General features: G+C 32.5%; 1 protein-coding gene across 1 annotated transcript; it reads right to left on the bottom strand.

Annotated features, from left to right (window-relative positions):
- Window positions 1-10,772: 10,772 nt before the first annotated feature.
- On the bottom strand, window positions 10,773-12,768 carry LOC111398898 (homeobox-leucine zipper protein ATHB-54-like). Its single transcript, XM_023026057.1, has 3 exons — window positions 12,313-12,768; window positions 11,414-11,790; window positions 10,773-11,343 (listed from the first exon to the last, which is right to left on the bottom strand). The coding sequence occupies exons 1-3, from the start codon at window positions 12,437-12,439 to the stop codon at window positions 10,954-10,956; spliced, it is 894 nt and encodes a 297-aa protein (XP_022881825.1). The 5' UTR covers window positions 12,440-12,768; the 3' UTR covers window positions 10,773-10,953.
- Between the last annotated feature and the right edge of the window lie 5,490 nt (window positions 12,769-18,258).

An 18,258-nucleotide genomic window follows, 5' to 3' on the forward strand; every position in this document is an offset into this window, starting at 1 on the left:
TAAGGCTCGTCTTCAATAAGAAAACCACAAGTTCGGCTCGACTTGTCTCCAATGATAAGGAATTCATGAGCTAGGGCTCGTCTTGAGCAATTGCGATGATGTTTCAAAGATGCGAGGTCTTAGAACTTGCCTCGAGTAATAGAGATGATAGTCAAATGTGCCTTAAATAAGAGAAATCCCATGTCGATATATTTTTGAACACTTGGTGTGCTTATGACCTTTGTATAAGTTGTTGTTGATGTTTATTTGTAGCCTCCAAGTTATTTGAAACAATTGTGGCAACTCAGGTAGAAGGAAAAGAATCCAGAAGATGTGCCGAACTTGAAGAAAATAACTCACCAAATATTGTCCCATGTAAAGAAAAGCAGATTTAGGCCCAATCAAAGCCCAGTAGTAGCAATTGTACCATGGAAAATAAATCTAGGAGTTAGTTTAGAATAATATCCAATATACCCAATTAAATCAGTTGACTCAAATAAAAGTAGCAGGCCCAATCAATGAAATAATGAATAGTAATCCACCAAAAAGCTTATAGATAGAAGCTAAAATATCTGACAAGAACCCAAAGCGAACAGCCTACTTTCAGAAAAGTTCATAGATTTAGGTGAGAATATATGTTGTACCAACCCAAGAAAAAGAACCAAGAAATTGACGTATCTAGTTGAGCCTAATCTTTAAGACAAAAGGAGGCTATGAGGCCCAATAAAATAAATTTGCTGGTCCAATCAAGTTCAAAAATTTAAGCCCATTAAATCTCTGTAGACCATAAATTAGTTCAGATGTGCTAAAAAGGTCCATTTAAAAGAATAAGGTTTTGGTCACTTTAAATCAAAAGATTAACATGGGCCCAATTTTACATAAACAGTTGCCCAATCTACTAAGCCCATCAACTAGCAATTAATTCTTCCAAGAGGCCCAATAACTAACCAATATATAATCATTATGTCTTCCCCAACCTGTTAATTGACAAGTACCAATTAGGTCGAAAAGTCAGTTTCTCTTTCCCACAAAGTAGCTGGCGTGAACCATTTGCAAAGTAATCATCATCAGACTTGTCTCCATCACCATTAATGTGCACACAACTAGACTCGAGCTCTAGCCAAGGACCTTGCTGTGAAGATTTTCCGGTGGGTTGCGGGTGGCAGCTACTTAAATAATGGTGGTTGTCGGAGGTCATGGAGGTTTCAATAATAGTTGAGACAGTAGACAAAAGTCGAAGCTGGACATTCTCGTGCTTGGTGATGCCGGTGGTTACTTCCAAAGTGGTCACCGGAGCTTGCAACATTAATTGGAACAAGCTGTACTTATCTTTTCATTTTTCAGTTACTTTTCATTTGTACTGGAGCTCCCATCTTTTCCTGTAACCAAATATTTGAAAGAAGTAAAATGGCAGGTAAAACCATTATCATTGAGAGTCAGTAGTTGCAAGAGAGGTTTTTTAATTCAAATTTGGAGAGAAATAATGGCTTCCCTTTTCCTTGAATTTATGCTTGGAGATGCTATCAAATATTTTTAATTTTATCAACACAAATGGCTGCCTTCTTCCCCTGCATTCTTGTGGTTGAATTCTTCAATTTGATGTTGAAAATTTCCTTTCAAGATCTGCCTTCATTTTTCCCATGAGTAGATTCTTGTGTTGCCCCTTTATTTCCAACAAGTTACTCTTCTTCTTTTTGGATGGCTGGCTCTATCGTTTTGGTAGAGGAGACTTCCCAGAAAATCCCATCCTGTCTGGTTGCTGTCCTCTCTTTTGGTAGAACGTTGTCGCTCGGAAATTTTTTCAATTTCCGGTGACCTTTAGGTATGTGGTATAACATGGTTAACGTAGCGTTTCCCACAGACGGCGCCAATCTGTTGACCTCCAAAAATGGCTCCAACAGGTTCCCTAGCCTCGTCCTCTCGATACATGCGCATGTAGCACCCCGTCAAGAGGCAAAGACGGCCGGACAAGAAAAATGTCCGCCGACCGTTTGTACTCCGACGGTCAAGTCAACGGCCGGACGGAAATAAATATATAGAGTGCAATAATATGGAGATGGGGGTTTGGTTAGGAATGAAGAACATACCTTGTTGTGTGAGTTGAACCCATATATATAGAGAAATGGATGGGAAGCGGGCCAAACGGATTAGTGGGCCTAAGTCTGAGCCTAATACGAGGTGAGCAAAATAATAGGCGCCTCGACAGGCGCTTCGGCTAGACTTCTAGGGCCTCGGCTGCGCCTCGGCTGGCCTTCTCAGAGCCTCGGCTTTGGGGCCCAACACTAATGGGCCTAGCTCGGGTCCAATAAGATGACCCAATATGGAGTGATAATTCATAGGCGTAACATGTACTTTGCTAGATACTTTTGAATTGTAATTGATGCATTGTGATTTCAGATATATCTTGATTTTAATTTTAGTTGCTGCATCATGTTTAAGGTGGGCTTTCAACCTGTTTTGAAATTTTGATTACTGCACAGGCTAATATAAAATAAAATAAATCACGTTTATCAATGGAAACCATAGTCGGGAAATGTGGATTGCATATATTCAAATTCACTAGCTTAAAATCACATTTATCGACTTAAATTTCTTGGTCGGCAAATGTATACTTTCCAAGACCAACGACTGTGGCCAACTTATATTTTTCCTGACTTAGTTCAGATTTTACTGACCAAAAAATATGGTAATGAACAAGCTCTCGTTACCAACCAGCTTCTCGTTCGTTAGCAAAAATCTCTATCTTTCTCGACAGCATGTATTCTAATTATTAAAAACCTTTGCTGGCTGACTTTGGTGACCAGCTATCAACCAGCATTTTCTAGTCAAGGATTGACAATACCGGCTGGTATTGAACTTTAGCGACCAATTTTTGAATCGACAAAACTCATATTTTGAGTAGTGGTTCATTATGTTCACTTTTATGACAAAAGTCTCTTTGATGTCATCTTTTAAGCAGTGGAAACTTGTTATATTGATAACTGGTAGTGTTTTTTCTTTAATTTTTGGTCATTATCAGAACATATTTGGCAGTAAACGGCACTTTGGATTATTGAAAAAGAAAAACACGTACTTATTGTTAAGATGTGGGTTTCCACTCACATTCCTTCCATTGAAGTTGTGTGGTCCTGTTCAAAAGAAATTTAACTTTATCATTTCATATCCATTGATCATGGTCATGACCCCAAAAAGGATTGGATCTGATGTCATATCTGATACAATACGTTACTACCACTTTACACGTTCAATATTGCTACATGGTCTTCGACATCCATTTCAAGGCTCATTTCTCAACACAAAGCAAGCCTAATGAGGTTATATTATATTTGGTATGTCGACTAACAAATCAAAGAGTACAAGATGTGTCACGAATAAATGCCTAATCAACATATTTGTTGTCAAGTAAAATAATGATATCTTTATCTCACGCCCTGCTAGCAGTTGCAGAGTGAGTGTTTGATTCTTGAAATATGAAATTGGACTCCTTGTAAGCGCAGTGTACAGGCAACTCTTGTTTCTTGGCCTGTTGGGGCACATCCTGCAATTTACCTCCCTCACAAAGCTCTAGGGGCGAGGCGGTGGGGTCCTCAAGGTTGGGGTTCAACATTTTTTTTAAATAATGATATCTTAAACAATAAAATGCATCAACTTGCTTAATATCTGACATTGATTGATCACTATGATTGATATAAAGATGGAGACTTGCTACCAAGTAGATGCTTGGATTTCATGTAAAATAATATAATTTTTTTAAATTTTTATTTCACTCTAAAATACATTCTATTTATGCCTGTAGAGCACCCATTCAATTATTATTTTTGTCAATAAGTTGACAATGTAGAAGTGTACATTGAAAATTACATGGAGAATCAATTTAAACAGGTTGAGGATCATAATCTTGCATTTATTTGCTCTCTTTTTGCCTAGACAAACATTGGGAGTGTTTGCTGCTGGACTCGATAAGTCTATCTACTTGTGGATCAATAAAGGTTGTTCCCAAAGTTCGAGTTCATTGATACTGGTGAAGATAATTAGGTTTTTGTCTTATTAATATAGTTAAAAAAAGGATAATTAGTACAAAATGTTCTCATCGTTTGTATTCATTGCGCAAATTGTCCTCAACATTTTCTTGCAGTGGTCATTTTCGTCTTATTCCATCAATTCTTTTCGTGAAATATAGATAATTGACGTAAAATGTCTCTATCTTCTGCCTTCATTGCACATATCGTCCCCATAGTTTCAATTTTGACATTTGGACCCTCTTATCGACCTTTCTTTACACAAAAAGTCCGTATCTTCTATTTTCCCCATTAAAGTATTGTGAAAAAACTACTTCATCACCTTTTTAAATAAACAATTAGAAAAGAAAGAAATAATCGTTATAGGAGTTTCAACTTTTTTAAAATGTACAAGCGAGACTCACATAAAACAGTTTAAACTTTAAAATACACTAACAAAAGAAGAACATTTCATATTTGTAATTAATCATACCTACCCTAACCCTTAGCCCCGTCCATCCACCACCACTAAAATAATTTTTAAAAATTATAATTATAAAAAAATGATAAAAGAATTAAAAAAAAACAATTTTTAAATAATAATAATAATAATTCTTCCCCATCCAGATTCATCCCCCTCACCAACCACCACCATCACTGCATCAACTTATAAATTTTGCTCTGATTTGTTCAAGTTTCTTTCGCCTCGCAAACTAATGACTGGAGATGGAATTTCTTCTTTCGTTAGACGGTTTATTCAAGATCTTAATGTAAACCCAATTCTCAGAGAATAAGAAATCTTCTTCTTCTTCCTTTTTTGGGAAGATTTTTTTTTTTTTTTAAATATATTGTAAATTATTTTAAGTTTAACTCGTTTGTGCTTGAAAAATTTAGGACTTTGACTATAATTATTTCTTTTTTTCTTATTATTTCTTTCTTTTCTATTTGGTTAATTAATCATTTTATATTGCTTTAATAGAAAAGACATTAAGAACCTTTTGGCAAAAAAGGTCGATAAGAGAGTTTAAATGGTAAAATTGAAACGATATCATCGATTTCTGTCATGAAGACCAACAATATGGATATTTTGCACTAATTATCCATATTTGACGAAAGAAATTGATGAAGTGATATGGAAATAACTAACTTAGCAAAAAATAAATATTGAAATGACGGTACAAATGCTAAATTTGAAACGATAAGAATAATTTACGTAATGAACACAAATGATGAAGACTTTTTGCGGTAATTATCCCAAAAAAAACATGGTTTCATGAAATTCAGCAACACGTACAACAACCCTTCGAACAAAAAGTAAATGGAAAATTGTCTGAATAATAATTACAAAAAGATTTTTCTGCCAAATCGAAAAGCCAAAGAATTAGTGGAACGGCAGGTGCCGTTTGTGTGTTCCCCTGACATCAAAGCATGGTCCGCATGTGAACTACAGATAGAACCCACGTGGCTGACCCTACACTTGTGATGTCATGTGTGACTTAAATGTCTCCAAACTGTTAGAGCTTTTCAAAGAGAGTCGTGTTATATGTACAAAATTAGTTTATAAAATTGATTGACAAACTAATATCTATACTAATTATTTTAAAAACGGATTTCTAAATTATCTGAAATCAATGGCTTAAATTTTGACAATACTTATTTCGTCAACCAAATTTGTACTAATAGCATAATGCTTCAAAGAATCTATTTAAATTAAAAAAAAAATTTTTAAAAGAGTCAATGCTTAAAATTATGATTCAAGAAACATTTTAAATTATCATTTTAAAATAGATGGGTTATTCTTGGTGTACATGTACACCAAAAATAATCCAAAATAGGAGAGTCAAACTCACTCTCTATAATTAAATACATTCAAATTATTTTAATGGAAGAAAATAATATAATAATTTAAAGTGAAACTAATGGAAATAAAAGATATAAAAAATAATAAATATTTTTAGAGGTTGTAAAATTAAAGGTTTGTTTAATTGCGAGAATAAATTTGCATGGAAAGAAAAATAAATTTTAAACAGTTATTTGTATGAAAATTATTAATTAAATGTGTTTGATTAATTTAGTTTAGAACTTAGAAAATACTATACCAAGCGAGGGGTGAAATGGCAAAAAAAACTGTAAATATTTGTTCATCATTTATTGGTGGGTATATGTACGTGTGTTCGTGCGTGTGTGAGAGAGAGAGGGAGAGAATATAAGAGATTGAATTATATAGAAAATCAAAAACACATCTCCTTAAAAGAAAATGTTATCTTTATTTTTGAGGAAAATACGATTACATGATCAAAAGTAAAAAAAAAAAAAAAAATATTTTTTTCTAGAAAAAATTGTCAACCAAGAACCCCAAAGTAGAAATTTGGATTAAAAAAAATGATAGTTTTCTTAGAAAATAAAGTCAATCAAATGCGAGTATAGAATTTACATGGAAAGAAAATACATTTTAGACAATTCAATCGTCTAGAACTTATTTATATAGAAATTATTAATAAAATATGTTTGATTGATTTAGTTTTCAACTTAAAAACTATTATATTTGTCCTTTTTTTGTGGATAAATGAGAGGGTGGATAGAGATATTGAATTACTTGGAAAGTAATAACCAATCATTCATAAAGAAAATATTTTCTTTATTTTTGAAGAAAATATAATCACGTGGCCAAAAGCTGAAAAATATTTTCCTCGAAAAAAATTGTAGAGAGTGTTTGATTGGTTTTATTTTCTATCTCAAATTCCTACTTCCGGTGTGTTAGATTAACAATTTTTTCATGAAAACTATTTTTCAACTTTTGGTCATGTGATCATATTGTCCTCAAAAATAAGGAAAATATTTCTTTAAAGAGGAGTGATTTTTATTTTTCAGGTAATTCGCTCTTTCTTTTCCTTTTCTATCATTCACTATCTCTCATTCACCCATCAATAAAAAATTAACAAGTATAATATTTTTTAAATTGAAAACTAAATGAATCAAACACATTTTCAATAAATAAGTTCTAGGTAATTGAATTGTCTAGAATTTATTTTCTTTACATGTAAATTTCATGCTCGCAATCAAACACATCATCATTGTTAAAAATAAAAGTCAATTGAAATACTTAAAAAAGTTTTATTCTCAAAACTTATAGATGCTGTCTAAGTTACACTTTGATTGCAATAATAGAATTTGGGTGGAAAGAAAACACGTTTCAATGAATTGAATAGCCTAGAATTTATTTTTTCGGGAATTGTTAATTAATTTGTTTGATCGATATAATTTTTTGCCTGAAAAATGTTGAAATTTTCTATCTTTTGGTGTTCATTTGACTTTATTTTTTATGAAATTTGTCAACTAAACGAACAAAAATTGTTCCAATTGTCCAAAAAAAAAAAAAAAAAAAAAAGAAAAAAAAAAAATTTTAAAAAAAAAAAAAAAAAAAAAAAAAAAAAAGCTAAAAAACTAATTTGATTTTTCACAAAACCATGGAAATGGCACATGTGTGGAAGAATGTTGGAAAACAAATTCCATTCAAATTTCTTTCAATCAAACACACAAAAATAGTGGAACAGGCCCTTAGTTAATTAAAATTACAAGTAACTTTTGCACGACTTATTGTTAAAGGATAAGATTGTCAAACAACTTAAAATTTATGATTTAAATTGAATGCAAATGAAAAACGTCAGGATATGAACGTCCAAAAAATGGAATTCATTATGTAGACCCTAATTCACATGAATAATGCTATTTAGTCAAATCAGGGTTGCAACCTCAATTTAGGTAACGCTAATGTGACATCAATTGATAGGTGAAATTAAATAACTCGTTTAATTTCACCTTTCATTTATACCATTATCTAATGCCACTTAGATTAGGGTTACAACCCTAATGTGACTACATAGTATTAATCAATTCACATATTTAAATAAATTATGAATCAAAAATTACTTTCGAAGATTGGAGTTCCATAACTATACCTTGAAAGGTTGGAAGCCCCAACTCTAATTTACCTGCAATTACTTCACACCAAATCCAATGTCGACCGATCGTTAATTCGACGTATTAGTGCCACCCACAACCCTACCTACATTTTTGTCATTAAATTACAAAAAGAAAAGAATAATGCTATTTACAGTGACTCACTGCGATAGTTGTCATACGTGGCATCCTACTTAACGGTTTGTGGTTAATGTATTAATTTGGTAGTTTTTTCTTGCCACACATATCAAATCACTTACCGTCACATGTGTAATAAATACATATATCGATTGCGATAGTGAGTGACTATAAATAGCAAAGAAAAAGTAAAAGAAAATAGTCGCGTCAAGTGGAAAACAAAGGCCCAATCCTAATCACAAAGACTGAGTCCAAAATGCAGTGGGCCCAGTAATGAGTACAAGACCTTTACTCATATACATCTTATCTGAACCCCCCTGGAATGGTATAAGTGAAAGTTAAGTGGGCCCCATCATTTTTTGGCCCATTCACCTTATATGACCCGCCAGTTGCTGGCCCGGTCACTGTCAATTGACCGAGTGGGCCCATGGGCTTCAGAGGTTCCGTGGTGTACGCTTCCTTTGGATTTCGTGGCATGTTTGACGAAGACTTGTTTGGGGTAAGTGGACGGTGGATATGAAGCCACCATGTTCAAGTTACAACGTGTCGAAAACATTTCCTTAGAATATCACTTTATATCAATAAATTGAGCTGCTTTTGCTGATTTTCTGGTATATGTATTTTTTTTCTTATTTTAATAATATTAAATATTAAGCTTCTACTTCTTGCAAAGAAATTTGTTGAGAAAGCTACTTTAAATCAACTTTATCTAAAAATTCTTCTAGTCACACAAAGTATTTTAAAAAAATTATTCAAATATGTTCATAAACAATTTCTTAATTTCAGAAGCAGTTGTTTATACCAAACGATCCTATGAGTATGTGAAAATCTTGATATATTTAAAAAAAATTATAAATTTATAAATATATTTAAAAAAACATAAATTTTTTTGTTCTAATACAAATTTCCTTTTCTTGATCTCAGCCGTGTTAATATGAAGAAAGTAACGCGTGCAGTTTGCTAGCAATCACTTTTGCAGCTACAAGACAATTATTGGAGACCCATGATGCATTAAATAAGTTGATAAAAATAATATTATTATTTTTTTGCTAATTTTATTTAGTGAATAACTTTATATATGCATCTTTAATAAAAACTTTTTAGTTGTAATTAAATCAATAATAATGAATTCTATCAACCGTTTCGAAATCAATTCTAGATCATTCAAATTCTACCAACTAAAATATTGAATATCCCATAATTATCAATCATGTTCAAATGATCCAATCTAATGAACAATACTTTCTCGGGTAAGCTAAACATGTACGTGTATCCTTAATTGTATAGTGTGTTTGTTCTCGAAGAACAAATTGATGAATTAAAATTTGAAAGGAAAAAAAAAAGTAAAAAGCAATTAAATTTAGTGGCCTATCATTGAAAGATACATAACATGCATTAAAACTTTGAAAAGCAACAATTCATATTTGCTGAACTGTGTAGTAGAAGAGTTTTTTGCTATAACTTTCTACACATTTATATCAGAACTACCAAAATATGACTTGACCTATTGGACTATAATATGTTATGGAGTTTTTGTGGAATAGAGTTAATAATCCAAATGGTCACTAAACTTTAAAAATTACCCAAGTCATCACAAAACTTTGCAAAAGATTTCCCTGAACTTTAAAAATTATCTCATTCATCACCTCAGTGAACCATGGGAAAGATTTTTGCAAAGTTCGATGATCTCGTGGAAATTTTTTGACAAGTTCAGCAACGAATGGAGTTATTTTTAAAGTTTAGTGACCCCATGTAAACCTTTTGCAAAGTTTAGTGATGACATTGGTGATTTTTAAAGTTCATTGATCTGATGAAAACCTTTTACAAAATTCAATGATCATTTGGATTACTAACTCTTGTCAAATATTAAGACACTATATTCACATTTGAATTTCCTTAAAGAGGGCGGCTCCTCTACATTTTATTTGAGTTGTTTACGTTTTCATTTAATATAAACAATAATCTACTCAAATTTCTCACATGAACATAATCTTGTAGTCTACTTTGATCACTTCAAGCTACCTGGAAAGGTAATGTATTCAAAAATAAAAATCGAATGATTAAAATAATTAGATCATTATAAGTTAAGAAACTTCTAATGTTTGGGCACAGCAGATAACACATGTAACTTCATTTCATCAGCAAGAAGATATTCATGTCAGATCTTGATTCTTCCAAACAATTTTAAAAATTGGTACAGTTCACAATCCTGCAATTTTTTATTATTGGATGACAAAATGTCAGCATCCAAGATTAAAAAAGTCATTGCCTATGGAAGAAAATTGAAGTAAACTCTTCAAAAAATTGACTTTGAAGGCCACCTTTCTGTCTTCTATTGGTTAGGGATTCAAACTATGTTATCACCTCTCTTTTTAATTTCATTTTTTAAATGTTCTTAGCTTGAAAAATGGATGCAAAATAAAGAAGATTGATTAAAAGAAATAAATGTCAATTTTTTATGTTCCTTGATGGGGTATTATTTCATAGAATATCAGCTTTTCCTATAGGAAGTATCAAATTCAAGGTAGATTCTTTGATACCATGCTATTAGAAGCGCAAATTTGTTGCCCTGAACTTGCGAGCACACGCTTACGATTTATTACGAACGTATCTTAGAAAGATTCATTGTTTGTGAGTGTCAAAATTACTTTTAAGTTACTTATATGCAAAATAAGTGCAAAAGCTCATTCAAATTCATAATTCTCAACTGAGAAAGGCACAGCCTTGTATTTTTTCGAGCAAACGTCGAGGCCGGTAATGAACATCCGGGAAGAAACCAAAAGGCTTAATTATTGATTCTAATCTTATTCACAAGAGATTACTGCATAACATGAGATGAAGTTGTAAACAAAAAGACATAATTGTGGCAATTTGAAACTCAATAAGGCCAGAACCATGTGCCTTGAGCTTCAACAGGGAATCCCAGATTGCATGGATTTGGTTGTAGATCATCATAACATTCAGCTTCAATTTTTGGGAATGACAGAAGAAGACTTCTGCTTAAACTCTCATCTTCATCTTGAGAAAAGTCAGAAGGGTCGTGCTCAAAAACCTGAGAAGAATCAACGGGTTCAAGCAATGCTGAATTGGGTCGATCGGTGTAATGCAAACTGTCCGAGTCAGAAACATCACTTTTCGCAGAACTAGCATCTGGTATTATTGGAGAGACATGGCCTAAATTTGGCTTCTTTGGTTCTGCATTATCCAAAGGTTCCGGTTTTCGCTTAACTTTATCCCTCGAAAGCAACTTCTCAGTGAGCATTCGGACCTATTCACAAACGAAATAATTAGTACCAAAAGGGTAAAATGAATTTTTTTAACCAAGCAATAAAGTGTACCTCAATTTTCAGTTTCTCATTCTCTATGAAATGGCTGTCATAATCTGCCTTAAGTTTATCATAGCTTTGTTTCAAAGAATCATACTCTTTCTCCAAGTTCTTCGTTTTGTAACGGGCTCGACGGTTTTGGAACCAAATTGCAACTTGCCTAGGTTGCAGTCCAAGTTCTTTGGCAAGCTGGAGCTTTCTCTCTGGTTCGAGCTTATTTTCCACCTCAAAACTTTTCTCAAGAAACTGAACCTGATCGGGCGTGAGCCGCCTTTTCTTCTCCGACTGGTGAAAGCATCCATCGTAATCATCATTGCCATTTTCTTTTTTATCAATCTGTGGGAAAAATGAACTCTCTGCATTTTCGAAGTTAACCATGGATGTAGATCCTAAAACAGAGAAACCAGACAAAATTTTATCAGATTCTTCAACTAAAACTAATTGCCCGAATTCACATATTATCATAAAGAGAATTGACCCTTTCTTGAGGACTGAAAATCACAATATATTGAAATTTAGCTCTTCTTTCTTTCTTTATTCTGTACAATACTGAACAACCCACCGCGCAAAAATCTACAAAATCTTAACTTCGTTTTCTTCCTTAACACTATCCAACACTATAAAATCCACTGCACGAAAATTTACAAAAATTTAACTTCGTTTTCTTCCATAATACAGTCCAATACTTTAGAATCTGCATTATAATAATGTGGATCTCAAATTCCCAAAGGTATATCAAAAGCAACTCAAATAACATAATTACTGCAAAGTACCAACCAAACTCTCAAAGATAAACCCAGTTAAAATTGAAATCTTTAGAAACAATTAACACAAAACCCAAAACAAAAAATTGGCCTCTTTTAAACAAAGTACTAAATTCAAAATCATTAAAGGGAAAATAAAATAATTACCATGAAAAGAAGGGGAAGAATCGGTAATCCAGAGAGAATCAAGAACTTCAGAAGAGCAAAGGAGCTTTTCATTCTTGAACAGAACATTATTCATATTTGAACCATCACAAACTCTGGGATCCTCCATACCTTCAGCTTTCTGGAAAGATGATTTTTTTGTGGGAAGTCACAGTAACATACTTTTTGGCAAAAGAAAGAATGAGTTGGAAAATAAAAATAAAAAAAAGGTGAAAATCTATGGCTTATGGCAAAAAAAAAAAAAGAAAAAAAAAAGCGATTATGAGAATAATGTTGATGTGGGAAAGCTACGAGGGTTCACACACATCACTAAACAGAAGGAGAGAGAAACAGATGAATCTTAAGTTATGAAAAGTTGAAAACTAGAAAGAGAAAGGGATGGTTTTAGAGGGAAGTGAAAGGATTCTTCCATTGGAAGGGGAGCTTGAAGGGGATTATAACAGGCTGAGTGCAAGGGATCGTTTCTTGTTGGGATGAAACTTATATTGTCAAGTTACTAATATACCCTTTATTCTTATGGTACATGATTCTCGGACTGAAACTTATCGAGAAAATTGCAGCCGAGGTACCAAACTTTTCGTTTATTAGCAAATTTTGCTCAAATTTTTAGTTTGTACTAACCACAGTCCCAAACCTTTCAAAAATATGCACCGGGGATTCAAATGGATGAAAACCATCCGTTTGACCGTTAGTTGACCAATAAAGTTGAATTTTGACCAATTTTTAACCAATTTAAAAGGGTAGAAATGTAAATTTGTTATTTAATTCTATAATAAAACAAATAAACTAATATACCAAATTAAAAAAAAAAAACTACTATTCATCTTCTTCTTCCCCCATCCCCGCCCCGCCTCGCCCCGCCCCTGGTGCAATTTTTCCAATAAAAAAATTTGGAATTTAATGCTCATTTGCTTTCTAAGCACTCAATATTTTTCCTGCACCGCTCGATTTTCGAATCTTTGTTTAAGATCTCGTTGTCAAGCTGCTGCAGTCCTAACATTGTTTCACCACAAAAATCTGGCGGCAAGAGGAGTAAATTCAAGCCACTTGTCAATGCAAGTAACATGGAAGCCATGGTCGCCCTGCGAAAGCACTTGAAACTCGAATCCAACGATGGACTCTGACAAACAAATTGCCCAGTCGGATAACTTCTCGATCTTGTCGTCGTTGGCAACGTGGGTCAGCTTCAGGAACAATTTTGCGACCTTCTTCTTCAGGCCTTCACTGGTAGCCACCTGATACAACGGTGGAACGGTGGCACTTCTATCGAGAATGTGATAGATCCAAGCGCAACAAGCAATAGAGACGAGCCCTAGAACGTAGAGTAGAAAGCAAATGAGCATCAAATTCCAGTTTTTTTATTGGGAAAATTACACCAGGGGTGGAGTGGGGGAAGAAGAAGATGAATAGTGGTTTCTTTTATTTTTATTTGGTATATTAATTTATTTGTTTTATTATAAAATTAAATAGCAAATTTACCTTTCTACCATTTTAAGTTGGTAAAAAATTGGTCAAAATTCAATTTTATTGATCAACTAACGGTCAAATGGACGATTTCCATCCATTTGAACCCCCGGTGCATATTTTTGAAAAGTTTGGGACTGTGGGTGGTACAAACTAAAGGTTTGGGCAAAGTCTGCTAATAAACGAAAGGTTTGGTACCTCGGCTGCAATTTTCCCAAACTTATATTGTCAAGTTACTAATATACCCTTCATTCTTGTAGTACATAAATTGTCGTTTGATTTTAAAATCTTGTTCGTAGTACTACTTAATTTGATCGATCCTATTTTGTTCTAGCTTATGTTTATCTAAATTGAGAAATTACATTTCCTCTTTCTCATTAATCTTAAAAATACTACACTCATTCACGTCATCGATGAAAAAAACAAGCATTGATTGATAAATAACCTTTTTTACGTAGTCATATCAATTATCGTAACATAATCAATGTTTACCAAGCATTAAATTCATGTTTGGGAGTGTTCTTAAATGCTTATAAATTATAAGTTCATGAAATATGTTGATAATAAATTATGGATCTTACAAAAATATGTAAATAAAAGTATATTTGACCAATTTACGGAAGGCCACTTTCGTCAAACGTGCTCTAAAATCCAGGATATGTCTTTGCCTTCATGAATAAATGGAAGCTTTAACAATTAGCATCATTTATTTCTATTAAGTCATCGATCTTTTTATATCATTTTTAAACCCCGTTTGGTAGTCATTTTTTTCAAAATACATTTTTCTCTTTCTTCTTTTTAATCACACATTCTTTATTAAAATAATATTACACGTACATAAAAAAAATTCTTATTTTTCAACCACATATTTTACTTCAATTTACTATTTTAAAATACATTTTTACATAAAAATGACCATCAAACACCCCCTTATATCCAATTCTTTCATAAAAGGGTGGGACAGTAATTTCAATGGAAATCGGTAACAAATATCATCATCAAGGATTCGGTAACAAATATCATCATCAAGGATACGGTAGAGAGGTAAAGTAAAATTGGTCAAAAGTTGAAGGGTAAAAGAGTAAATGGAGGTAATAAAAGAAAATGGAGATGACAAGGAAGATGGGGATGGGGGAGGAAGAAAACAAATGATATATTCCAATCAATCCCTATCAATTGGCAGCCCTGGCTTTTGGGGAGACTTTGATGACTCACTACGCCTACCACTATCACTACCCTATCCCGACCACTTCTCCCAACTCCACTTTCTCGAGCCATCTTTCCTCTTTGTAAGCTGATATGTAGAGCCACTTCCGTCGAGCCATTGCGTCTCATTTCTAATTTCCATTCGACTGGAATTAAAAACTATGAATTCTATAAAATATATAATTAAAATTAATTTGAATTAAAATTTCTACAAGACAGAGTCTAAGTTGATTCATCAAAATTTTCAATCCTAATCTGCCCCAATTGGTGATGGTTTTGTGTAAATTGCTAGCTTCAGCTTGGAAGCCGTTATATAATAGCTGAGCCTTGAACCTGGGAAATGTTGCAGTTCAGATTTTTTTTTTTTTTTTTTTTAACGAGGTATCCCAGCTTGCGCCAGACTATATCTTCATCCCTCAACCTCCGGCCCCTCAGCAGCTCAGGGAAATAAATCGCGGGATGTGCCCTTGTTGGTTCCCAGGTTCCCACACGGCTTTTACTCCTTCCCCAAAGGGAGCCTTCCTCCATAGTGATTAATCCACCAATAATTCCTCCTTTATTGGATCAAAAGTTCCCACCAGGAATCGAACTCCCCACGCTTGGTTCCAGAGCCCCCCAATGTGATTGTTCCGACAACTTGGATGTGCCCCGGGGGGCTGCAGTTCAGATTTTTACTCATAGGCCTGTGTAGGTACATAGAAAGGTTGGATGAAATTCTAATGGGACGTGCTGGACGTCGGGGGTGCCAAATAGGCACCTGAACGTCCAATTTTATTCAATTCTAATAGATATTTTGTCCATGTTTGCTCCTATTCTATTCAAATTTTAATAATTAGAATAATATTTTTTTTGAAAAAAACATGGTCGAAAAAAAATTGAAAAGTTTCTTATTTATGTTTAATATTATTTTATAAAAGATTGTGTGATTAAAAATAAGAGAGATAATGAATGAGAAGGAGAATGAAGATCAAAGGGAGGCTTTGTTCAAAGTTTGAACTTTTTTAATTATAATACTCTTTAGCGCCTATTTGACAATCGATAAATGGTAAAAACACGGTTTTGAATAGTATTTTTTAGTAAAATGTATGATTAAAAATATGAAAAATTTTGAATTTACGTATAGAATATTTTATTAAGTAAATATATAATTAAAAATGAGTATGTAAAAAAATAGTTTAAAAATAATGGTTATTAAAATAATTTGGTCTCTCAAATTTATTTTTAACCACACATTCTCATAATAAATTATTTTGCACGTAAATTTTCAACTTTTTTAACCATATATTATTCAAAATCACTTTTTGAATTTTATTTTTTTTTAAACTCATTTTAATGGTTTTCAAATAGGACCCCTCTAAATAAAATTTATAAAAATAAATTATCAACAAGTGTATAATACTTGTTTAATAATTGAAATCTATTATTGAAAGTTATGTTTGATTGCTCAAGAAGACTTATTATGTTTGCCAAACCGAGACCAGACTCGATGTATGTTTGTCAAGTATTTATAAATAAATAGAAACAAGTATGACTTGTGAAATTCGCTAAATATGTAGATATAAAAATAATTTGATTTTTAACAAGTATTTATAAGCACTTGTGAAGAATATATTTAGAACATGTTTGATATGACTTTTTAAAAGTTACAAGGAGCTTTTAAAATCTGAAAACTGTTATTGGATCCGTTTGACTAATTTTATGAAAGTTTTTTTTTTCTAATTAAAATAACTTTTAGAGGAAGTTTGATCCAATGTGACCTCCTATAAAGAACTTCTGGAATAGAAAACTATTTTAAAAACTAATTTTCAAACAATAGCAATCTTTGAAAGTTTTTATACAAGAAGCAAAAGCAAAAATAAAAGATATGCTAAACGAGCCCCTAGTTGATGTATAAATGTGCTTACATCACCGGACATATTGATATAACATGAAGAGTTGGATATTCGTTGTAGGTCGAATAGACACATGATGTTTTTGAAGATTAAATTATAATTTAGGATAATAAAACATATTTTTTATTCACATATTTTATAGGACTAGCAATAAACATTTAATTATTATTCACATATTTTGTGAATTTACTCTTTGTGAGAACTTAAAAACACTACGAAACAAGTACATAGAAGAAGAACAAATGGGCAAGCATAGTCAAGATGGTTACTATGAAGCAATCAATCAATACTACGGAGCTAAGCCATTGGCTGAGGTCAAATCGAAACGAGACTCGACATATGTTTGTCCAGTATTTATAAAAAAAATACAAACAAGTATGACTTGTGAAATTCGCTAAATATGTGAATAAAAAAATAATTTGATTTTTAACAAGTATTTATAAGCACATGTGAAGAATATATTTAAGACCTGATTGACATGACTTTTCAAAAGTCGTAAGGAGCTTTTAAAATCTAAAAATTGTTATTGGATCCATTTGACTAATTTTATGAAAATGTTTTTTATTTAAAATAATTTTTAGAGGAAGTTTAGCCTAATGTGACCTCCTATAAAAGAACTTATGGAATAAAAAACTCTTTTAAAAATTAGTTTTCAAACAATAGGTTTCTCCGAAAGTTTTTCTACAGGAAGCAAAAGCAAAAGCAAAAGCAAAAGTAAAAAGCATGTCAAACGAGCCCTTAGTTGATGTATATATGTGCTTGCATCATTGGACATATTGACATAATATAAAGAGTTGGATATTCGTCGTAGGTCGAATTGACACTTGTTTGCAAAGATTAAATTATAATTTAAGTTAATAAAATATATTTTTTATTCACATATTTTGTATGACTCACGATTTACATGTAATTATTATTCACATTTATTGTAAATTTACTGCTTGTAATACCTTAAAAAACTACCAAACAAGCACATAGAAGAAGAACAAATGGGCAAGCATGGTCGAGATGGTTACCATGAAGCAATCAATCAATACTACGGAGCTAAGCCGTTGGCTGAGGTCAAACGAGGCCTAGCTTAAAAATTCAAAATTAGACAAAGTACTCGTCTAAGCTTGAACTTGAAAAACTTTGCGTATCACTCGTATTCTCAGCTCGGTTTACATGATTCTTAATATTTACATGGTTCAAAGTTACCTAACATAATGAATGCTATGATACATCCAGAAAAATTTATAAAATTCACACTTTAGTAGCCAATGGAGCATATGTGAATGAGGGTATGACTTAGTACTTGTCTATAATTAAATACATCTTAGTTATTCATTCAGACTAAGCTCATGTTTGGTTTTAATTTGATTAAAAT

Source organism: Olea europaea, chromosome 8, assembly GCF_002742605.1.
Source record: "Olea europaea var. sylvestris chromosome 8, O_europaea_v1, whole genome shotgun sequence".
Classification (NCBI taxonomy): Eukaryota; Viridiplantae; Streptophyta; class Magnoliopsida; order Lamiales; family Oleaceae; genus Olea; species Olea europaea.

Bases quoted from the DNA above. Each gene is read 5' to 3' on its own strand.
- LOC111398898 (XM_023026057.1), bottom strand. From the start codon at position 12,439: ATGGAGGATCCCAGAGTTTGTGATGGTTCAAATATGAATAATGTTCTG. The intron at 11,791-12,312 runs GTAATTATTTTA...TCTCTGTTTTAG, and splicing joins TTCTTCCCCTTCTTTTCATG to GATCTACATCCATGGTTAAC. The intron at 11,344-11,413 runs GTACACTTTATT...GTTTGTGAATAG, and splicing joins ATGAGAAACTGAAAATTGAG to GTCCGAATGCTCACTGAGAA.